Genomic DNA, 25,350 nt, shown 5'->3' with positions numbered 1-25,350 from the left:
ATATGATCATGGCTGATCATCCTTAATCAGTGTCCTGTTCCTGCTCTATCTCCATAACCCTTAATTTCAAAATCCTTGCGATCTCTATCCAACAGATGGAGTTTAATTCAGATAAATGCGAGGTGCTGCATTTTGGGAAAACAAATCTTGGCTGGACTTATACACTTACTGATAAGGTCCTAGGGAGTGTTGCTGAACAAAGAGACCTTGGAGTGCAGGTTCATAGCTCTTTGAAAGTGGAGTTGCAGGTAGATGGGATAGTGAAGAAGGTATTTGGTATGCTTTCTTTTATTGGTCAGAGTATTGAGTACAGGAGTTGGGAGGTCATGTTGCAGCTGTACAGGACATTGATTAAGCCACTGTTGGAATATTGCATGCAATTCTGGTCTCCTTCCTATCGGAAAGATGTTGTGAAACTTGGAAGGGTTCAGAAAAGATTTATAAGGATTTTGCCAGGTTGGAGGATTTGAAGTATAGGGAGAGGCTGAAAGGCTTGGGCTGTTTTCCCTGGAGCGTCAGAGGCTGAGGGGTGACCTTATAGAGGTTTACAAAATTATGAGGGGCATGGATATGGTAAATAGACAAAGTCTTTACCCTGGGGTCAGGGAGTCCAGAACTAGAGGGCATAGGTTTAGGATGAGAGGGTAAAGATATAAAAAAGACCTAAGGGGCAATTTTTTCATGCAGAGGGTGGTATGTGTATGGAATGAGCTGCCAGAGGAAGTGGTGAAGGCTGGTACAATTGCAACATTTAAGAGGCATCTGGATGGGTATATGAATAGGAAGGGTTTGGAGGGATATGGGCCAGGTGCTGGCAAGTGGGAGTAGATTGGGTTGGGATATCTGGTCGGCATGGACGGGTTGGACTGAAGGGTCTGTTTCCATGCTGTACAACTCTATGACTCTATGACAGATGTGAAATGAATCTGATTATTGCCAAACAAGTTCCACAACAGATGTGGACAATGTGTTCAAATATGTTGTCACTTGGGAAATAATACTCAGAAAGGACCAAAGGATAGTCACTAGGAAATGGAAATGTGACAAAACACTGTCGGGTCGGACATTTTGATGTCAGCATTGAAGCACATTATCAGGTTAAAGCAGACAGAATTTTACTCAGCTATTCATGAACTGCTAAGGCTTGAATCAGAAATAGGCGACCTAAAATCAACAACATTTTATACCTCACCTTATCAATCACAAAACAAATTTAAGAGAAAGGAAGTTACATTGCCACCTTTTATTCAACAGTTTGAACATAAATTGTTAACTTACCATACATACATCCTGTTTGGAATCTTTACCAAGTGCACATATCATGTCATTTGTTACATTAAGTGAATATATTTTCTTGCAAATTTCTGTTTTCAGGACAGTTAAGTTAGCTTCCTGTAAAGTATCAGAATACAATTCAGTTGCAGTTGCTCCCCATCCTGCGACACTGCATTTGGTTCCAGGTTTGACATCTTGAGTTGATTTAGGTAGCTTTAGAGTTGAGACAGACTTGTTTAGAATGGCTTTATTCTTCAACTGTAACAGATAAAGGTAAAATGTCAATGAGCTAATTATTCTATACATATGTAACTATCACAAAGGAGCTACAGTTTTAGACAAAGAAACAATAGAAACTGAGTTTAGTTACTTACTGCAAGATTCCTATTCTCTGACCTGCTTTCTCTGACACAGTCTTTATAAGCTTAGCTTAGGTCAGTTTCTGGTCAATGGTAACCCCCAGGATGTTAGTATTGGGTGATTCAGTGATGGCAATACTACTGAAAGTCAAGGACAATGGTCAGATTCATTCCTGTTGGAGATGGTTAATGCCTGATATGTGGCATGAACCTCCTGCTTGTCAGCCCAATACTGAATGTTGTCTAACTCTTCCTACATTTCATTAGGGACTGCTTTAGTGTCGGAGGGATCATGAATAGAACTGAACATTGAGCAATTATCAATGAACATCCTCAACCCTGATCTTATCATGTAGGTTGCAGCTAAAGATGGATGGTTCTAAGGCACTGCACTAAGGAACTCCTGCAGGGTTATCCAACAACCTCCAACAACCAACTTCCTTTCAGATAGATATGACTCCAATTGATGAAGAGTTTTTTTCCCAAATCTCATTGACTTCAGTTTTGCTAACACTCCTTGATACCACAATTGATCAAATGTCACCTTGAAATCAAGTACCTTACTTCCCTTATGCCTGCCCATGCCCTATATCCATTACTGGCCTTGGTTAACAGAAGTAACAGCAAAGTGGAAGTTAAAATATATCAATTACCAATGCAGCTGTGGGGATGGGTGTGGTGAGAGAGGTGGATTTTGAACAGCTGAACATGTTTCCATGTTTTTTGGTACAGACATGAATTTTCTGTTCTTTGGTTAATGAGATGAGGGAATAACAAATAGAAGACAAGGATTCAAAATTTGTGAAGGGAGTGGAAGAGGCAGTCAATGTTGGCAGGGATAGGGATGCCTGCATCTCCCTGAAGAGAAAATGGTTCATTTGTCATCGCATCTGTGCACATTCCCCATTCGGAGATCCAGCTTTCAGACTCCCAGGAACATCTGCCCAGTCATTGCAGCCTCAGGAGGCAGAAAGCAACAACAGTTCAGGTGTGATGAAGAGGCCCCTTACTTGATCTGATACCCACAGTAACCAGCCATAGTAAGCCCACTTAGCAGTGCTAATCAAATTAATCGTTTGCTCATTTGGTTATTTTTTAAAGTGAGGTTTCTACCTGAAGCAGCATAATGTCATATCCAAGAGCTTTCCACGTGAAGTTTGGATGTGGAAACATCTTCTTCAGCTTTATTGTCTGTTTGTTTTTTTGCTTGGAAAGTGAATGAGATCCAACCACCACTTCTGTTTCTGTTATTGTTATATTTCTGTTATTGTTTTAAGAATAATTTTGTTACTTGCAAGTCAAAGTGAACTTTTGTTTAATCATAAGGAAACTAATTAAATCATACTGACATTTGATATTTGCTTAAAACAAAATGAACCATAATAATTATACTTTGATAAGTGACAGGTTACTGCTGAGAGACAGAGTGAAAAAATATAAAACTGGCATTGCAATTAATTATTCTTAATCGACCATAAGGTTCAAATCTATTACAAGGTTTCTGTCAGATTGGCTATTTTATGCATTTATGCTACTGTTAGATTAGTCAAGGATCGGAATCACATCACATCAAATTGACTCTAATGGTAACAAAACCGTAATTAATACTCAGTCCGACTAAATATTTAAAGAGAGAAGCAAACTTGTCAGGTGCCTACTGCCAATGTTTTGTAATGAATCACACTAGAACGGTTCAGAATAGACCATCCAGTTCCAGGAACAAATTAATCTGTCAGGTCTCAGTTTAAGTTTGCATCAAAAACTAAAAGCATGTCTGACTGCATTAAAGTGTCAGTCTAGGTGATGTGTTCAAGTCTCTTGAGAGAAGTTCCAATGCACAACCTTGAAATGCAGCAATACAGTGCAACCACTGAGCCAAGTCTGACAACTAAAGTTTCATTGTGGTCTTGAGATTTCCCTGTCAATGGAAGATAAACATAAAACAAATGCAGGGTCTTACTTGCAGTGGGCTGCAGTCAATACCCACTGAGGTTTAATTAGCGCTCCCCCACATATGTGTTCTTTTTTAAATTGAATAGATGCCATGTAAAGTCTTGAGTTATTTGCAACATTGTGACCCCCAATGATATCCACACAATCATCTACAATGGAGAAAGAGATGAGATTAGATTATAGAATGTTGGTAGCTAAATTTGATAGGTTTCCATCTGATATAGAGACAGTGTTATAACAAGATATGTTAATTAAATGCAGATCTAAAATTTATAAATGTAAAATTAAAAATTTTATGTACTTACATCCTTGCATGGGCAGGTAAATGACTGCAGTAATGACCAACACCAATGATAGTAAATTATGCATTTTGATAGTTTCTGTGTATGCAACCTAAAAGCAGCAACCTTTTTAAAAGAACTGAACAGGAAGTGGGAGGAATAAAATGGTCAACACTACTGAAAAGAACGGATACTCAAAAAATACAGTCCGCAGATTCCTCAAGAACAAACCATGACAAACAGACCAAACACAGCCAGAAACCCTAACCACCTTACCATATATCAAAGAAGTTTCAGAAATGACAGCCAGACTACTGAGACCCCTCAGAATCCTAGTAGCACACAAACAGACCAACACTCTCAAACAAAAACTAACAAACTTTAAAAGACCCAGTACAACCCATGGACAAAACCAACGTCATCTACAAAATTCCATACTAGGACTGCCACAAACACTACGTAGGACAAACAGGAAGAAAGTTAGCCATCAGGATACACGAACACCAGGTAGCCACAAAAAGATACGACCCTCTCTCCCTTGTAGCCCTACATACAGAGGAAAAAAACCCACCATTTCGACTGGGACAACACATCTATCCTGGGACAGGCTAAGCAAAGACATGCCAGAGAATTCCTAGAGGCCTGGCACTCCAGCCACAATGCCATAAACAAACACATAGATCCAGATACCATCTATCAACCCCTCAGAAAACGAACAGGAAATGACATCACCACAAACTCCAGGAACCCCATTCAGGACAAACATATAAATAGAAAGCAGGAGACAACAGCTTCGCTTCACTTGGAGGTCGCCACTGATGATGTTACCTAGCCAGGTAATGAAACGTCTGGATATCAAACCTACAGCTCAGCAAGCAAACCTACACCCTACACTACTGAAAAGAAGAGTGTGTAAAAATGCAATGAAACATGATCATTCTTTTTTTACATGCTGTATTTGTACCAGCCTCCACCACTTTCTCTGGCAGCTCATTCCATATGCACACCACCCTCTGTGTGAAAAGGTGCCTTTTATGCCTCTTCAAAATCTTTCCCCTCTCACTTTCCACGAATGCTGTCGAGTTTTGGATGCCCCTAACCTGGGGAAAAACCCTGACTACTCAACCTATCCATGACCGTTCTGATTTTATAAACCATTACTGCTGCGAAATGTGATTCCAATCAACACGAATGGCTGTACTTTCAGTCATCCTGGGCCTAAATGCTGACATTCAACACTGACACCTGTTCTTTCTCCATCAAGTCACAATTCTAAATCCATTTTAATCAGTTTGTTCAGATATATTAGGAGACATTTCTGTGGGATTTACACCTAGACCTTTGTGCCCGGAGGTAGGGATACGAGCACCACTTGGCAATACCCATAAAGCTGTAACATTATTCTCCTGTGTGTTTGTACATCAGCCTGTTATGACATGCTGTGACATACCTCTGCAACAGGCAGGACATGAATCCACACCTTTTGGTCCAGAGCTAGGAACTGAATTGCAAAATTAAGTACAGATGCCATAGAAAATGAAATGTCTTGGAACACTAATACGTGTTTGCTCGACTCATCAACATGCCACTGGAAATAAAACTGGATGGCTTGTAACACAGACAACCAATCCCCAATGTCTGTTTTCTTTCCACATCTTTAACATGCTGAATGAAACGGATAATGGAAATGATTTAGTTATTGAATTAGCAAGTTTCCAACAAAAATAATGCTTAGAATTATTTTACTCAATGCACAGATGTTGGTATGTGGGACAAACTACAAATAAAAAGTGTTTACTTTAGAATTACAGGGGAATTCAAACCTGATACCAAGTATGATTGTATTACAAACCGTTCAGTGTATTCATACTATTCTGTAGCCTTGATCCAATCACAGGGAATCCACATGGGGCAGGATTTGAGAAAGGAAACTCCAAACTTTCCTGTGGTTTTGCCATTTCTCTTTAGGCTGGCTAACTGTTGCCTGAGGGAGGATGGAACACAGAGGTTGGGAATAAGAGGGAAAGTGAAGCTGGGGAGGTGAGAGATCATGATGACAGTGGGATGGTGGTTAAGGGAGTAAGGTAGTGATTAAGGAAGAGAGTGTAGATGGTGGTCAGGGAGGAACACTGACTTGGCGATGCATGGCAGTGAGGAGATGCATTGTAGGGCATGATTCACTATAAAACTTATTGGGTTGCCAAGTTCACAGGCGTTGCCAAAAAGGCATTTGCATGACCTTATATCAGACTTCTGCTTCTTTCATTTCCTGAGGGAAAACTGACTGGAATGGGTTAAAAACATAAAGTATAGAATTCTTAAATGACCAATGACTATCTAATACTGACAGCAGATTAATCACCCATCTTCAATAAAAATGAAAACAGGAAGATTCCAGATGACTTAATCATTGGAATTAATGGAAAGAGTAAGTCATGTAGCTCTTTGAACCTGCTCCACATTCAATAAGATCATTGCTGATCTGATTAATCCACATTTTACATACACTGATCATCAGTAAACCTCTTGTTTATCAAGATCTCCCTATCTTTGCCTCAAAAGGATTACACTAATCAGCTTCTACTGCCTTTTGAGGAAGAGAGCTTCAAAACTTCATGATCATCTACAACAATATTTCTCCTTACTTCTGCTTCAAATGGGTAAACCCTTATTTTTAACAGTGACTTCAGACCTGAAACTTTTAAGATTCAAACCTGACCAAATCCCAACTATTTTGGAATTTACTATTGCCTGCAATTGCCTACCTCTAGGTGATAGCCATGAAAAGGTTTCTTCTTTAATTGTTCATACGAATATTTTTACATTTGAAGACAAAAACTAGAAAAGAGGAGCAGTAATAAGCCATTTGGCCCTTCAAGCCCACTCCACTATAATATGGTCATGGCTGGTCATCCAACTCAGTACTGTGTTCTCACTTTCTCCACATCACTTTCAATCCATTTAGTCCTCAGAACTATATTTATCTCTTTCTTGAAAACAGGGAACATATGAACAAGGAACAATAGTAAGTCACGAGGCCTTTTGAACCTGCTTCGTCGCTCAATAAAATCATGGATGATCTGATTTTAACCTCAACTCTACATTCTTGTAATTGTCCTGTCAGCAGTAAAGTATCAACCACATTGCTGGTGGGTCTTGGGTCCCATGTAGGCCAGACCAAGTAAAGATGGCTGATCTACTCCCTAAAGGCCATTAGTTGTCAGAGAAAAATGTAGACATCCCCATTTATGTATGGGTAAAGATGTAATCATCATTAAACATTGCATTCTTCTTTCTGACTGAATGTTCAATGTAGATAAATGTGTGGTTATCCACTTTGGTGGCAAGAACAGGAAGGCAGATTACTACCTAAATAGAGTCAAGTTAGGTAATGGGAAGTACAACGAGATCTAGGTGTTCTTGTACATCAGTCAATGAAAGCAAGCAGGCAGGTACAGCAGGCCGTGGAGAAAGCTAATGGCATGCTGGCCTTCATAACAAGAGGATTGAGTGCAGAAACAAAGAGGTCCTTATGCAGCTCTACAGGGCCCTGGTGAGACCACACCTGTAGTATTATGTGCAGTTTTAGTCTCCAAATTTGAGGAAGGACATTCTGGCTATAGAGAGAGTGCAGCATAGGTTCATGAGATAAATTCTTGGAATGGCAGGACTAACATATGTTAAAAGATTGGAGTGCCTGGGCTTGTATGCACTTGAGTTGAGAAGGATGAGAGGGGATCTGACTGAGATGTGTAAGATTATTAAAGGATTGGACACTCTGGAGGCATGAAGCATGTTTCTGCTGATGGGTGAGTCCAGAACCAGAGGACACAGTTTAAAAATAAGGGGTAGGCATTTAGAACAGAGTTGAGGAGAAACTTCTTCACCCAGAGAGTGGTGGGTGTATGGAATGCTCTGCCCCAGAAGGCTGTGGAGGCCAAGTCTCTGGATACTTTTAAGAAAGAGCTGGATAGAGCTCTTAAAGATAGTGGAATCAAATGCTATGGAGATAAGGCAGGAACAGGATACTAATCAGCTATGATCATAATGAATGATGGTGCTGGCTTGAAGGGCCGAATGACCTACTCCTGTACCTATTGTCTATTGTCTGTTGTTGGCCCCCCTCTCGTGCCCAATGGCCTTTTAAGTACACTACTGGCACTCTTGAAACTTGAGATCTTCTCCCCATAGATGAACTTTTCAATTGTCTGGAAATGCACTTCACATTCTGTAGATTGTGTGGTGTTTGCTCAGATTCAAAACACTCTATAATGTCAGTCTGAATTGCTGGATTTGCTCACAACTGAAATTAAGAAGTTCTCAAAATTTCATCAGATTAGATTAGATTAGATTACTTACAGTGTGGAAACAGGCCCTTCGGCCCAACAAGTCCACACCGACCCGCCAAAGCGCAACCCACCCATACCCCTACATTTACCCCTTACCTAACACTACGGGCAATCATAAGATCAAACCTCAGGCATCACATTTTCCACAATGTCTCCATTGGAATTCTGGTTTAGTATGAAGTATAGCTATCCTGATGCTGTACTTTGCACATCGGAAATTATGGTTCCTTTTCTCAGTACATACTTTCGCATGCTGATGCAATATCTTGATATTGATCAATTCTTGATGTCACATCAGAGATGAGATGTGTAACATTATCTACACTGCCAGATTTTGAGAGGCTGTACAGCACCTACATGTGTCACATTATGGTCAGATCAGTGCCCTTTTAAAGTTTAGATTAGATTATTTACAGTGTGGAAGCAGGCCCTTCGGCCCAACAAGTGCACACCGCCCCCCCCCTACATCTACCTCTTCACCTAACACTACGGGCAATTTAGCATGGCCAATTCACCTAACTTGCACATTTTTGAACTATGGGAGGAAACCGGAGCATCTGGAGGAAACACACACAGACACAGGGAGAACGGGGCAGACTCCGCACAGATAGTTGCCTGAGATGGGAATTGAACCTGGGTCTCTGGCAGCATGAGGCAGCAGTGCTAACTACTGTGCCACCCACTAATTTCTAATAGCAGAGGCTTTAATGCTGTTGTTTTCTTTTCTTTTGAAACTTTGATGTGCCATTGAAGGCCATAAGCTGTGGTTTTGTTTCATTTCAACAAGATTACAATAGTGAAATTTCTTATGTTCCTATTTAGAATTAGAATTAGAATGGTATTAGGTTTTATCACAACAGTATGGTTATTGTACTGCATTTTGGTTGGCATTGTAATTCTGGTACAGTACTAAGGTAAAGACCTTTTTTGTTATTTTGTTGCATTTTAAATTGTGGACCGAAATGGGAAATGGCTGTACTAAAAGCAAATATTGTAGAAGGGATTGCTACACTTTTAAAAAGCAAATTACTGGGTCTGATTGGAAGTCTATTTTATTCTGCCACTTGTTCAAGCAATGGGAAAAGTTACTGCAGCACTGGAGCCAAGGGCTATGTACAAAGGGTGATTCAGCCAGAAACAAATAACTGATTGATCTGTGGAATGATGACCATTTGTCAATGTCAAAAGCCTTCTGCCTCCGGGCAGCTATATATTTGGCTCTAAGGTTGTACAGCTTGTGGATGTGAAAGATATACGCATGAGCCTCCAGATCTCCGGAAGGGAAAGTGGTGTCTTTTCGTCTGTAAAATCCACTTAAAGTCTGAAGAAAGTTCCTTTATTTTCCCTTACCAGTTGCTGTGCGCTGTTGGGTTTTACCAGTAAGTCAGAGACTTTATTAATTGTGAATTAGTCTCTCTGTGCCTCCTGCAAACAAATAGAAAGTACCTGAAGAAGAGAGATGAAGGAGCTGCAAATCCTGGCAAGCCAGAAACATCAACCCAGTGAACTCTATGGGCAGGGGCAAAAGAATAAAACACAGTGGCATCGAGCTGCCTTTTCAGTCTTTCCCTCCACCCATAACACCAAGTTTTCTTTTGTCTGTTTGTGTAAGGGGAGTTTTAAAATGGAAACTGTTTGAACTAGTAGAGTTATATGTCAACAGTACTTGTTTACCTGCAACTAGAATCCACTTATTTGTAATAGTCATTCTTATTAAGTACAGAAACCTGGTCCAAACTTTCTGTTAACCTGGGTATAAAATGTTGGATAAATTGGGGAATTCTGCACACTTAGATGAAATCTTTAACTTTTGTAAGGACTCTGGATAGAGCAAGATTTGATGTCCAGCATACTACCCTATTGAAGGCTATTGTATGCTGGCACATTATTTAACTCTGCCACTTCACAAATAAACAAAAACTTGTATTGACCTGGCATTCCATTTGGCTTATTTTGACATCAATAGCTGCTCACAAACTGAATCCCTGGCTCTAAGCCCCAGACAGGAGAAAGTGAGGTCTGCAGATGCTGGAGATCAGAGCTGAAAATGTGTTGCTGGAAAAGCGCAGCAGGTCAGGCAGCATCCAAGGAACAGGAAATTCGACGTTTCGGGCATAAGCCCTTCATCAGGAATCAGGTTTCCTGATGAAGGGCTTATGCCCGAAGCGTTGAAATTCCTGTTCCTTGGATGCTGCCTGACCTGCTGAGCTTTTCCAGCAACACATTTTCAGCTCTAAGCCCCAGACACCTCACTCCCCTCGACCCCTCAAAGCTCTGACCAAGGCTACTAATGATTTCCAAACTTCCAATGGGGGGGAAGGGGGAGGGGCAACTGCAGGAAGAAGTTTAAAAGCTCTGCATTGAGTTCGATGTAATGACCTTATTCTATTTATAAGGGTCTACCCTCACTTTAGCCAAAGATGTCATGTGGCCATTCTTCCCCATTTGATATCAGTAACTGGACTGGTACTCATAAAAAAGGATTGATGGTATTAAATCTATCCAAGCCATCTCAGATGGATCCAGCGGACACAGCCACAATAGATACCATGCCAAAACAGCTGGAATCCAAAAGGATACCAAACTTGATATCAAAAGCTTAAATGCTGTGGTCCATAATTCATAAAGGTAGTTATGTTTGTTGCATTTACTATTTAAAATACAGACTCAAAAGAGAATAACACAGTGTCATAATAATTCAAACCCAGTTGGCATATATGGATTTTCATCATTCTGTTATCTCAATCATGGCTATCAATGAAGTCACAAGCAGCCGATAAGGGGCTTTAGGAGAATATGGAAAATTTACAAGATTAAGTGCATTCCACTCAGCTATCATTATTTAAAGATTCCGTAACATCATATAAAAAAGAACAGGAAGAAGATAATGCTGATTATGGTGAAGGTATCAAAAAGAATAAAACATCTCCAGATACATGCTGTTCTTTATTTCAAATGTATTTAACATCCAATGGCATTATTTGGAGGGTGGTTAACACAGTTGGCTGGCCGGATGGGTTATGATGCAAAGTATCACAAACAGCATGGGTTTAAATCTTGCGCTGGCTACGGTTACCTGGAAGGTCTCATCTTCTCAACCTTGCCCCTCATCATCCGGTTAAACTCACTGCCAGTCATCCCACTCTCAGTGAGACAGGAGTCCTCTGGGCTTCTTGGACTATGGTGACTTCACATAATATTTTGTAAAAGCTACAGCAATAGATAATCATTTAAGTAATGTTTACCTTTGTCTAATAAATCTTTTATTCCCTTTCATACATAATGAATAGACCAGAATACATCATTATATCAAAAATAAACTCAAAGCTAGTAATTTATATAATTATGAGAAAACGTTCTGCTCTTTCCATAGTAATGGGGAGATGCTTACCACAACTTATTTGACCAAAGAAACATCCAATCCTTTGGAATACTACTCAGCTAAATTTGACAATCATTAGCTAACTTTCCCCTTGCAGCATTCTGATATTTTGGTTTAGATCTCAACATTTGGAGGCTGCTCAGCCAAGTTATGAGACGAGTGAACAAATGCGGAGACATTTTAACATATTTAGCAGGTGATCACTGGCCAACTGTTTATGTTGTATATTAAAATCACTACCTAAAGTACACACATTTACTTCTTTAACCAAATCATTCATATCAATTTACTTAAATGTGGTGTTTCCCATTGGCCCTTTCATGATTTTCTTTATCCACTTAACGTAATTCTTCGATAATCGTGTATAAATTCCAGGTTGATTCTTGGTCTCACAACTCTTTGCAAAGGCAGCAATGCCAGCAAACTGTTTTCTCAGAGTTTTACATATCAATGGTCCACCTGCATCACCCTGTGAGATAATATAGAATATATTAGAACTTTATATTGTATTTAAAAATGGCTGTTGCAAAAGGCAACAAGATTAAAAGCACCTTAATACAGTAAAGTCTTTCTGGCCTGTGTCAAGATTAGTCAAACAAATTGTTTATTCAGGAGTTGTTTACAAGCTTGATTTCATCGAGTCATAGAGTCATAGAGATATACAGCACAGAAACAGACCCTTCAGTTCAACCAGTTCCATGCCGACCAGATATCCCAATCCAATCTAGTCCCACCTGCAGCACCTGGCCCATATCCCTCCAAACTCTTCCTATTCATATACCAATCCAAATGCCTTTTAAATGTTGCAATCATACTAGCCTCCAACACTTCTCTGACATCTCATTCCATACACGTGCCATCCTCTGCATGAAAAGGTTGTTTTTTAGGTCCGTTTTATATCCTTTGTCTATTTATCCTATCCATGCCCCTCATGATTTTGTAAACCTCTATAAGGTCACCCCTCAGCTTCTGACGCTCCAGGGAAAACAGCCCCAGCCTGTTCAACCTCTCCCTATAGCTCAAATCTTCCAACTCTGCCACATCCTTGTAAATCTTTTCTGAACCTTTTCAAGCTTCACAACATCTTTCTAATAGGAAGGAGATCAGAATTGCACACAATATTCCAAAAGTGGCCTAACCAATGTCCTGTACAGCTGCAACATGATCTCCCAATTCCTGTACTCAATACTCTGACCGATAAAGGAAAGCATACCAAACACCTTCTTCACTATCCTATCTACCTGCGACTCCACTTTCAAGGAGCTACGAACCTGCACTCCAAAGTCTCTTTGTTCAGCAACACTCCCTATGATCTTACCATTAAGTGTTTAAGTCCTGCTAAGATTTGTTTTCCCAAAATGTAGCACCTCGTATTTATCTGAATTAAACTGTATCAGACACTTCTCTGGCCACTGACCCATCCAATCAAGATCCTGTTGTACTCTGAGGTAACCATCTTTGCTGTCCACTACACCTCCAATTTTGGCGTCATCTGCAAACTTACTAACTGTACTTCTTATGGTCACATCCAAATAATTTATATAAATGACAAAAAGTAGTGGACCCAGCATCGATCCTTTTGGCACTGCACTGGTCATAGGCCATCAGTCTGAAAAACAACCCTCCACCACCACCCTCGGTGTTCTATCTTTGAGCTAGTTCTGTATCCAAATGGCTAGTTGTGTCTGTATTCCATGAGATCTCACCTTGCTAATCAGTCTCCCACGGGGAACCTTGTCGAACGCCTTATTGAAGTCCATATAGATCACATCTAACACTGCCCTCATCAATCCTTTGTTACCAGGGAACACCCGATCAGGTCCCGGGGATTTATCCACTTTTATATGTTTCAAGACATCCAGCACTTCCTCCATTTTTCAAGATGTTACAATCTATTTCCCTACATTCTATACCTTCCATGTCCTTTTCCACAGTAAATACTGATGCAAAATACTCGTTTAGAATCTCCCCCATTTTTTGTGGCTCCACACAAAGGTCGCCTTACTGATGTTTGAGGGGAGATTCTGATGATCAAGAGAATACATCAAACTGACAGATGTTAGTCATTGATCAAGTGATACTGCAAACATTTACTGCAACTTTCGTTCTCCAGTCTTAGAGTATTGTTATCCTAAAGACCAAAGCTTTAGTGTTGTTAGCCTCCAACCAAACATTCCAATTCTAACATTGATGATGTTGAACTTATTGTTGTGGCTGATGTTGGACCCACATTATAGCTGTGATTCTGTCCTCTCAGTATTGTCATCAGCATTATTGCTTGAAGCACCAGCAATATTTATTTCATAGACTTCTGCACAAACTATTTAAAAATCCAGATGAATAGTTCCAATGGAGAATTGTTTTGCACTTCAACTGGAACTGGAGCTGGAGTTGGATGAACTGCGGATCATTCGGGAGGCAGAGGAGGTCATAGATCAGTGCTATAGGCAAGTAGTTACTCCGAAAGTTCAAGATAGATGGGTGACAGTGAGGGGGAGTGGGAGGAGGAAGCCAGTGCAGGGACCCCCTGCGGTCATTCCCCTCAAGAACAAGTATACCGTTTTGGATACTTGTGGGGGGGATGACTTACCAGGGGCAAGCAACGAGGTTCAGGCCTCTGGCACGGAGCCTGGCCCCGTTGCTCAGAAGGGTAGGGTGGAGAAAGGTAGAGCAATTGTTCTTGGGGACTCGATAGTGAGGGGTACAGACAGACGGTTTTGTGGGGGCGACAGGGACTCACGTTTGGTATGTTGCCTCCCAGGTGCAAGGGTACGTGATGTCGCTGATCGTGTTTTCCGGGTCCTTAAGGGGGAGGGGGAGCAGCCCCAGATCGTGGTCCACGTTGGCACCAACGATATAGGTAGGAAGAAGGGTGAGGATGTAAGGCAGGCTTTCAGGGAGCTAGGTTGGAAGCTCAGAGTTAGAACAAACAGAGTTGTAGTCTCTGGTTTGTTACCCGTGCCACGTGATAGAGAGTCGAGGAACAGGGAGAGAGAGCAGTTAAATGCGTGGCTACAGGGATGGTGCAGGAGGGAGGGATTCCGGTTTCTGGATAACTGGGGTCCTTTCTGGGGAAGGTGGGACCTCTATAAAAAGGATGGTCTACACTTGAACCTGAGGGGCACCAGTATCCTTGGGGGGAGGTTTGCTAGTGCTCTTTGGGAGGGTTTAAACTAACTCCGCGGGGGCATGGGAACCAGGACTGTAGCTTTAGGGTACAGGACCTTGAGTGTAGGGAGGTTAGGAATAATGCAGCGATCTCTAAGGAGGGTGACTGTAACCAGAAAGGTGGATTGAAGTGTGTATACTTCAATGCCAGAAGTATAAGGAATAAGGTAGGTGAACTTGCAGCGTGGGTTGGTACCTGGGACTTCGATGTTGTGGCCATTACAGAGACGTGGGTAGAACAGGGACAAGAATGGCTGTTGCACGTTCCAGGGTTCAAATGTTTTAGTAGGATCAGACATGGGGGTAAAAAAGGGGGAGGCGTGGCATTACTTGTCAAAGACAGTATCACAGCAGTGGAATGGACGATGGAAGAGGACTTGCCATCTGAGGTAGTTTGGGCTGAGGTTAGAAATAGGAAAGGTGAGGTCACCCTGTTAGGTGTTTTCTACAGGCCTCCTAATAGTCCTAGAGAAGTAGAGGATAATATTGCGAGGATGATTCAGGAAAAGAGTGAAGGTAGCAGGGTGGTTGTTATGGGGGACTTTAACTTCCCAGATATTGACTGGGAGAGATATAGCTCGAGTTCATTAGATGGGTCGGTGTTTGTACAATGTGTGCAGGAGGGTTTCCTGACACAATATGTCGACAGGCCAACAAGAGGGGAGGCTATATTGGATTTGGTTCTAGGTAATGAACCAGGCCAGGTGTTAGACTTGGAGGTAGGTGAGCACTTCGGGGACAGTGACCACAACTCGGTGACTTTTACTTTAGTGATGGAGAGGGATAATCGTGCGCCGCAGGGCAAGAGCTATAGCTGGGGGCAGGGAAATTATGATGCAGTGAGGCATGACTTAGGATGTGTGGATTGGAAAAACAGGCTTCAAGAGAAGAACACTAATGAGATGTGGGGAGTGTTCAAGGAGCAGCTACTGCGTGTCCTCGATAGGTATGTACCAGTCAGGCATGGTGTAAAGGGCCTTGTGAGGCAGCCGTGGTTTAGTAAGGAATTGGAGTCCCTTGTGAAAGGGAAGAAGGCGGCATATGTAAAGATGAGGCGTGAAGGTTCAGTAGGGGCGATTGAGAGTTATAAGGTAGCCAGGAAGGAGCTAAAGAGGGAGCTAAGAGAAGCGAGAAGGGGACATGAAAAGTCTTTAGCTGGTAGGATTAGGGAAAACCCAAAGGCTTTCTATAGGTATGTCAAGAATAAAAGGATGACTAGGGTAGGTATCGGTCCAGTCAAGGATAGTAGTGGGAAGTTGTGTGTGGAGGCGGAGGAGATTGGAGAGACATTAAATCAGTACTTTTCATCAGTATTCACTCAGGAACAGGACACTGTTGCTGATGTGAATATGGAATCACAAATAATTAGAATGGATGCCCTGGAAATATGCAGGGAAGAGGTTTTGGGAATATTGGAAAGGATGAATATAGATAAGTCTCCTGGGCCTGATGGCATTTACCCCAGGATCCTATGGGAAGCTAGGGAGGAGATAGCAGAGCCATTGGCCTGGATTTTTATGTCGTCGTTGTCAACAGGAATAGTACCAGAGGACTGGAGGATAGCGAATGTGGTCCCATTGTTCAAGAAAGGGAGTAGGGATAGCCCTAGCAACTATAGGCCAGTGAGTCTGACTTCAGTGGTGGGCAAAGTCTTAGAGAGAATGGTAAGGGATAAGATTTATGAACATCTGGGTAGGAATAACGTGATCAGGGATAGCCAGCATGGTTTTGTGAAGGGCAGGTCGTGCCTCACAAACCTTATTGAGTTCTTCGAGAAGGTGACTAAGGAAGTGGATGAGGGTAAAGCAGTAGATGTTGTGTATATGGATTTTAGTAAAGCGTTCGATAAGGTTCCCCATGGTAGGCTAATGCTAAAACTTCGGAGGTATGGCATTGAGGATACATTAGAGGTTTGGATTAGGAATTGGCTGGCTGGAAGGAGACAGAGGGTAGTAGTTGATGGATTATGTTCATCTTGGAGTGCAGTTACTAGCGGTGTACCACAAGGATCTGTTTTGGGACCATTGCTTTTTGTTATCTTTATAAATGATCTAGAGAAAGGACTTGAAAGCTGGGTAAGCAAGTTTGCGGATGACACAAAAGTCGGTGGAGTTGTGGATAGTGAGGAAGGAAGTGGTAGGTTACAGCGGGATATAGATAAGTTGCAGAGCTGGGCGGAAATGTGGCAAATGGAATTCAATGTAGCTAAGTGCGAAGTCGTTCACTTTGGTAGGAATAACAAGATGATGGATTACTGGGCTAATGGTAGGCTACTTGGTAGTGTGGATGAGCAGAGGGATCTTGGTGTCCATGTACACAGATCTCTGAAAGTTGCCACCCAGGTAAATAGTGCTGTGAGGAAGGCATATGGTGTACTGGGCTTTATTGGCAGAGGAATTGAGTTCCGGAGTCCTGAGGTCATGTTGCAACTGTATAAGACTCTGGTGCGGCCTCATCTGGAGTATTGTGTGCAGTTTTGGTCGCCATACTATAGGAAGGATGTGGAAGCTTTAGAACGAGTGCAGAGGAGGTTTACCAGGATGTTGCCTGGAATGGTAGGAAAATCTTATGAGGAAAGGCTGAGGCACTTGGGGCTGTTCTCATTGGAGAAGAGAAGGTTTAGGGGAGATCTGATAGAAGTGTATAAGATGATTAGGGGTTTAGATAGGGTAGATACTAAGAACCTTTTACCGCTAATGGAGGCAGGTGTTACTAGGGGACATAGCTTTAAATTAAGGGGTGGTAGGTATAGGACAGATGTTAGGGGTAGATTCTTCACACAGCGGGTTGTGAGTTCATGGAATGCCCTGCCCGTATCAGTGGTGAACTCTCCTTCTTTATGGTCATTTAAGCGGGCATTGGATAGGCATTTGGAAGTTATTGGGCTAGTATAGGTTAGGTAGGATTCGGTCGGCGCAACATCGAGGGCCGAAGGGCCTGTACTGCGCTGTATCCTTCTATGTTCTATGTTCTATTAAGTAAAATAAAAGAGAAAAACAAAAACAAAGAAAAGAGATACAAAGAAACAAAAAGAAAAGTGGACGAACCCCAGACTCAGACGCCTTACTCCCCCTCATCTTAACAGAAGACACAACTCCCACCCTTTTCACCTACCCACAAGCGTATTCTCACAATACACAAGGTGGGTGGATATCAAAGTTAGCTGCCCACCACATTCAATTAAATAAATAGTTAGAATTGTTTGTAAGCTTGTTGATCTGAATAACACATCATCCGTACCATTATGTTGGAGTAAGTAGGAGACTGCAGATGCTGGCGATCAGAATCAAGAGCATGTTGCTGGAAAAGCACAGCAGGTCAGGCAGTATCCAAGGAGCAGGAAAATCGACATTTTGAGCATAAGCTCTTCATCAGGAATTCCAGAACCCCTACTATCCTCTGAGTGAAAATGAAACCTTCTTCTAATCTCCTTCCTAATCCTTCTACCAATCACTTTCAATTTATGCCTTCTAATCACTGATCTTTCCATTCAGGAACTGACAATGACGCAGGGTGCTATTGTCATTTGACTAACAATCCAGAGACCTGGAGGACCTGTTCCGAGGACCCATTTTTAAAATTCTAGGGTTTAAAATATCTAATTATGACATTGTACACCGTTGTAAAAATATATCTGGTTCATTTCATTTCCTTTACCTGGTCTGGCCTGCATGTGACTCCAGACTAATGTGGTTTATTCTTAACTGCCCTGTGAAATGCTCTAGAAAGCCATTCAGTTGGAAGAGTCACTAAAATATCCCAAAAGAGGAATAAAAATGGCTGAACAACCTGACATTGCCCTCGGCTCCGGAAACAATGACAGCAAACACAGCTCTGTAAACCCTTACTGATATCTATGGATTAGTACCAAACCTGAATTAGTTGTCTCACAACAGTCAGCCAACAGTCTGACCTACTCATAGAATCATACTTTATTGGTGGTGTCACAGACAACATTCTCATCATCCCTGGACATATCCTGTCCCATCAGAGGCAAGAATTGCCGTGAGAGACCTCAACATTGACTCTGGACCTCATGATATCTCATGGTATCAGGTCAAACATGGGCAAGAAAACCTGAAATGGTTTACAAAGGGGAACTGAAATAAAATCTTGAAAATAAATATTGATCAGAGGTATGACCAAAGACCAGGGACTTGGACTAGGTAATTTACTCTTGCTGAGGGCCAAAATACATGTGAATAGGCTAAATGGACTCCTGTGGTGCTGTAATCATTCTGTATCTATGATCCAACATGTTAGACCATCTCAATCTATGTTGGTTCCCAGTTCTATTAAAGCCATTATTTTTGGGAAAAAGACTCTACTTCAGTCGCAGCTTGTGTGATGACATGGGGCCTTTGCTGATTCCAGGATGGGCCTAAGCGTGTGCAGCAGGAGGCACTGTAGGCTCTTCTAATTTATCGATGGAGGTGGGATGGTCCTTAGCTGTAAGAACCATACGGTGGTCTCCCTGATTTCGTAATTATGGTCACTCTCTTTGATTAATGCCTAATGTTTGGAATCGTAAAGAGCTTTGCTAGCCACTGTGATCTGATGTTCTTCAGCAATTCTGGATCAATTCTGCTTTGCCCAACTTTGTTGACAGGCTGTTGTCTATTTCCACTTAGGCATAAGGACCAATCTAGTATTTTAGTCAGATTAGTTATTCACTTAGCATACACTTAATATGTATTTAACAATGGAGTTTATAACATTATTTTTAACTTACCCTGCACATTTTGGACATCTGGTTTGCATCACCAGCACATAACATATCATCTGTTACGACTGGATCATGTTTGTAATAGTCTTTACTGTTGCAGCGTTGCCGGTCTATGATAGTTACAGTAAGTTCTTTCAAAGTGTCAGATGAATCGTCATCGTCAACAGTTGTTTGTCCCCATCCTAGAATCTTGCATTTTGTTCCACTTTTAATATCTTTTGTTGATTTTGGCAATGAGAGGACCTTTACAAACTTATTCAGTTTTGCAGCTTGATCCAACTAAAATAGAGAGAAGGAAGGTTTTTTTTATATTCATTTTACAAGATGTGAATGTCACTGGCACAGTCATCATTTATTGTCCATCCCTAATTCCCCAAAGGGCAGTTAAGAGTCGACCACATTGCTTTGTGTCTGGAGTCACATGGAGGCCAGATCAGGTAAGGATGGTATTTTCCTTCCATACAGGGCTTTAGTGAAACAGATGGGGTTTCCTGACAATTGATAATGGTTGCATTTAAGCTTTTAGACTGTTAATTCCAGATCTTCTTCTAAAATCAAATTCCACATAGATCCCTAGATTCATAGCTTAGCCACGAGACCATCACCTCCCCAAAATAATAGACTTTGTCTCAAGAATATTATGCAAAGGGAGATATTGCTGGAATAGAAACTTCTATGCTGGAATCCTATGTGCATTTTTTCTGTATTCATATGCAGGTTTTAAAATGAATGTATTTTTTTCCAAATGTATTCACTATGTTGTGATAAAGGTTTACAAAAGGCTTGTAGGAAGAGAGAGATGTGGGAGTATGAGCAGATCTCATTGAACGTGTGACAAGGTGGCATGACACAGTCTTGAAAAATAAATCTGAAGTTCTTAGTTTTGTCAATAGAAGAATACAAATGTGAAGGGCTTATGTTCAACCTTGATAAAACGCTGTTTAGACCTTAGCTGGAATATTGTGTTTAATTGTGGGGGTCACCCCAATTTAGAAAGCTGCAGAACCATAGTTAAGGGCGTTTGAGACAATAGGCTGGAGAAACACATCTTTACATTTATTCTTAGAAATGGGTTTCATGGCAAGACCAGTATTTATTTCCTAGCCACTACTGCCCTCCTATGGTATTTAAGAGTAAATCATGTTGCTTTGTGCCTGGGCTCATATGTAGGCCAGAACACATCAGATTTCCTCTCCTAAAGGGCAAGAATGGACCAGATATGGTTTTATAACAAGTTTGTGTTTGCTTTATGATTATTGACAAAATTAGTATTTTAGCTTGGATATCTCAGGTATATCACCAGCTGTTGTGGTAGCTCAATGGTTACCACTCACAGCACCTGGGACCTGTGTTCAGTTCCACTCTTGTGTGACTGTGTGGAGTTTGCATGGTCTCCCTGTGCCTTTGTGGGCTTTCCCCAGTTTCCTCTCACAGTCCAAAGATGTGCCGCTTAGGTGGATTTGCAATGCTAAATTGCCCATAGTGTCCAGGGATATACAGACTATATGAGTTAGCCATGAGAAATGCAGGGTTACATGGATAGGGTGGGGTACTCTTTAGAGGGTCAGTTCAAATTTGATGAGCTGAATGGCCTCTTTCCACACTTTGGGATTTTACATTATTTACTTGTGTTTAAGTTTTGCCACACAACGTGGTGGGATTTGAACTCATGTTTTCAGAGTAATGGTTTGATCCTCTGGATTTCTAGTCCAGCAACTCTTTACTACATGCTAATACACCCTCAAATTATAACTACTGTCATTGTACCAGAGAAGATAAAGAGATTTCACGGAGATGTTCAAAATAATGAACTACTTTGTCAGAGTAAGTAAAGAGAAACTGTTTCCAAAGGTAGAATGTTTACAGGAGACAGATTTATGAAAATTGGTAACTCCTTGGAAGAGTGATGACAGCTGATTTAATGGTAACACTTAAAAAAGAAATGCAGCAATGCTTGAAGGAAAAAAAGAATTGCAGGGGAAAGCTTGGGTGGGTAAGTTAAACAATAATAATGCTAAGGCCAAGTGACATTCAATTGTGATGTACGATTCTATCACACACAACAAACTTCTATAATTTTCCTCTGATTAGTGCCAAATTCATCTCAAGAATTTGTATAAAAACCTAAAGACAAAGTTAAAAATCACACAACACCAGATTATAGTCCAACAGGTTTAATTGGAAGCACACTAGCTTTCGGAACATCGCTCCTTCATCAAGTGATAGTGGAGGGCTCGATCTTGACACAGAATTTATACCAAAAATTTACAGTGTGATGTAACTGAAATTATACATTGTAAAATTGATTGTTAAGTCTTTCATCTGTTTGAATACCATGATAGTTTCACTTCTTTCATGTGTAAATCACAAAACCTTTTTTTTAAAAGTTGCATTCTCAGGTTAGCTGTTAACAATGGGTGATATCTAAACAATATTGTCTAGCTATCACCATTGTTAACAGCTAACCTGAGAATGCAACTTTTAAAAAAAGTTTTTGTGATTTACACATGAAAGAAGTGAAACTATCATGGTATTCAAACAGATGAAAGACTTATCAATTTTTCAATGTATAGTTTCAGTTACACCACACTGTAAATTTTTGCTATAAAATCTGTGTTACGATTGAGCCCTCCACTATCACCTGATGAAGGAGCGTCGCTCCGAAAGCTAGTGTGCTTCCAATTAAACCTGTTGGACTATAATCTGGTGTTGTGTGATTTTTAACTTTGTACACCCCAGTCCAACACCGGCATCTCCAAATCATAACCTAAAGACAATGTGGGTTTTTGTCAATTATTTAAAATTTTAGCAATTAAACCATAAACTTTTGACTTAGTCCATACAATAGTAACAGGATAAATATTCAGAGATTTTGCATGACATACCTTGAGTAGGGCCAAGTTGTTCTGTTCTGTTTTGTTGTTGTATGCAGGATGTGGTACTGCAAAGATCACTTTAATTTTTTGTGCTTTCTTTTTGTCTTTCAAGGACAGGGTACCAAGAACAACAATGGGTTTTTTCCCTTGAAAGTAATAACTTTATAACAGGTTAAATTACTGAACTGTAGTTAAAATTTGAAATTAAAATATCACCATTAACATTTTCAACATGCATTTTCCTGGACTTTGTTATGAAAATCTTGTGAAAAACCCAAAATGAGATATTGAGTTTTAGCTGCCATTGGAAAATATGAAAATGTACGTTTCCTAAGATTACTGCTTTACATGTCGAATTGCAAAAAACTGATCCCAAAGATATGGCAAAGACAAGCCAATTTTTGATTTATTAATATTCTCAATAGGAAAGAAAATAACATACAGATTATAAAAACAGGGAATCGCAGAGTTGTAAATTTATTATAGTCCAAAAGAAGGCCATTTAGCCTACTATGTTCAGGCTGGCTGTCTCCAAAGCAATCCAATAATCATCATTCCCCCATTCTGTCCTTTTATTTACCAGAAATGACTGTACAATTTCCTTTTGAAATCATGGATTACCCCCACTTTGACCAGCTTTGTGGGCTGTGACTACTGAACTATTACTGCTCACTGCATAAAAGAAATTCTCCATACATCTCCTCTTACTCAAAATCTTATATCAATGTGCCTAATTCTTAAACAATTAGCTAATGGAAATCCTGTGCCTCATTAAGTCGGACTCTGTCTTTAAGCCAGCAAGCCCCATTCGAGGCCTTGCCCAGAGTTCATGATGCAGATCAGTAAGTCTGCTAATACCTCTTCATAACGGAGAAAATAAGTGTGCTTGAAAGTACAAACCAAACACATAATCTGAAATAAGATTTTCAAATGCTTGGGATGTACAGTGGGATTATACCTCCTTCAGTTATTGATGATTCTGTTGTGTACTTTGATAATATAATGTACTGCTTTGGACAAAACCTGTCTTATAAGAATATACTACAATGCCTCATATTCTTGTGGCGTATGTTATTATTTTTATCACTATGTTTACCTGTGCTAATCTACCCTGAAATGGAATTGGTTTTCTACATTATATAACAATAAATGGATTTGGGTAAAGCAACTTCAAATTATGTCTGGTGTAATTCTCCAGAAGCTAATAAACAAGAGATTTAAAATTATCCATCCAATCTGGATCCAAAACCAGATCCTGAAATTGTAAATGAGCCAACCTTTAAAATATAATGCCAAAAATTATTTTTTTTTAAATTCTGCATTGAATACACAAAATTTTGGATTTTCTATCATTTAACTTTAACAATACATCATTTTGTAAAGGACTTCTCAAAGGATTCATAGACAAGGTAGGTATTAGAGATCGTAGTTCACAAAAGGGATTGGTGCAGTGAAGTAATTCAGCCAGATACCCATTTTATGACTATGATTTCTGATTCTACTATTTCAGAAAAATAAGATATTCTTAATCACCAAATGTTTCAAAACTTACACTGCACAGTTTGCTGAAGTCAAGACCCACTGAGTATGGATTAAAGTTCCTCCACAAACATGTTCATTTGCACATTGGATGGATACCATGAAAGAACCAGAACCAGGTTTAGCATCACGTCCTTCAATAATTTTCATACAGACACCTACAATTAACAAAACTCGATTATCATTACAAATAGTAATGAAGTTAAAACTGAATTATTTACACTTCAATATGAAGGAGTCGATTGCTAAGTATTCTTACAGCCATGATCTGCTAAGGCATTGAGTATTGAAATAATGAAGACCATTTGAAACATTTTGCTCATTTTAAGGAACTGTGAACAAGCAGCTATGTTTTATAGCAATTTGGGAGGATGTGGTATTAACAAGTTAGATTGAAGTATAGAAGTTACACTCATAACATGATGAGAGCTAATTTTTTTAACATCCTTGTCACAGCTCATTGCCAGGACTATAAAATTCAAAATGATACCCATGTTATGAGGAGAATCTAGTTATTTGTACAGAAATGTTTAATCACAAATGTAATTTTATTACAATAAAAACAGAAAGAACTGCGATGCTGGAAATCAGAAACAAAAATAGAAATTGCTGGAAAAGCATTTTGGGTCCAGTGACCCTTCCTCAGAACATTTCAATGGAAAATTCATTAATTCTCAATTTAGGCCAGATAATTCCATTGAACGTCAATGTTTTGCTTGCAAAGCATTTGTTTTCAAGTGAAATATAAATTTAATGCAGGTTAACAAAATGCTGTTGAGTCAAAGGTGCTACATTTTTGATTCTGGTGCTGATTTAAGGGTGAGGCCATGACATCATCCAAGGGCCTTCTCAACCATTCCATACACAGGATGAGTAGTTCGATCAAGGCCTGGGTGGTGGATAGGTGAATATTAGCAGGTTTTCTTAACTACAACATTATTTACAAGGAGGAAAGGAGAGGCCATGTTTGAGGTCTGACATAATCAGGTCCCAGATCCATTTTGTACTGACATCATTGTGACATAGTCACTTAAACACACGTTGAGGAGCTACTATTAGTTAGTATAACTAACCTTTCACTCCACAGGACAGCAGTAGAAAGATGATGGATGTTTGACCCAATAACAAATAGATAGAAGGTGTGAACAGGCTCCCCTGAGGTCAACCTGTTTACTTGTCACAAGAAAGATTAAGGTTTTGCAAGAGGCTATACGTCACTGCAATAAAAAAATGTAATTGAATATTTTTTAACCACATAATAAAGAGCTAATCAACAAGTGTTTTTGAGTTTGAAAAAGAGCAAATGTATTAAACGTTAAACCCAAGGCAAATCATTTTAAAAAATGATGTCAAGCATATGGCCTTCATGCAGGGTCATACACAGGTACAGAGATAAAAAGATAAAAATGCTTTTTAATATAAAGGAAGGTAAAACAATATAT

The 25,350-nt window shown here is 40.2% G+C and overlaps 1 protein-coding gene across 1 annotated transcript; it reads right to left on the bottom strand.

The window, feature by feature from the left end:
* Positions 1-3,712: 3,712 nt before the first annotated feature.
* Positions 3,713-24,199, bottom strand: LOC132818912 (granzyme K-like). The gene is made up of 6 exons (XM_060830047.1): positions 24,168-24,199; positions 23,922-24,066; positions 22,379-22,529; positions 19,500-19,772; positions 11,890-12,068; positions 3,713-3,736 (listed from the first exon to the last, which is right to left on the bottom strand). The coding sequence occupies exons 2-6, from the start codon at positions 24,056-24,058 to the stop codon at positions 3,733-3,735; spliced, it is 744 nt and encodes a 247-aa protein (XP_060686030.1). The 5' UTR covers positions 24,059-24,066; positions 24,168-24,199; the 3' UTR covers positions 3,713-3,732.
* Between the last annotated feature and the right edge of the window lie 1,151 nt (positions 24,200-25,350).

Source organism: Hemiscyllium ocellatum, chromosome 1 (assembly GCF_020745735.1).
Source record: "Hemiscyllium ocellatum isolate sHemOce1 chromosome 1, sHemOce1.pat.X.cur, whole genome shotgun sequence".
NCBI lineage: Eukaryota > Metazoa > Chordata > Chondrichthyes > Orectolobiformes > Hemiscylliidae > Hemiscyllium > Hemiscyllium ocellatum.
The sequence above is the reverse complement of the archived record's forward strand: the minus strand, read 5'-3'. Positions and strand labels throughout refer to the sequence as shown.

Bases quoted from the DNA above. Each gene is read 5' to 3' on its own strand.
- LOC132818912 (XM_060830047.1), bottom strand. From the start codon at position 24,058: ATGAAAATTATTGAAGGACGTGATGCTAAACCTGGTTCTGGTTCTTTC. The intron at 19,773-22,378 runs GTATGTCATGCA...TCTCTATTTTAG, and splicing joins ACAACTTGGCCCTACTCAAG to TTGGATCAAGCTGCAAAACT. The intron at 12,069-19,499 runs GTAAGTTAAAAA...ATTATCTCACAG, and splicing joins AGATGTCCAAAATGTGCAGG to GGTGATGCAGGTGGACCATT.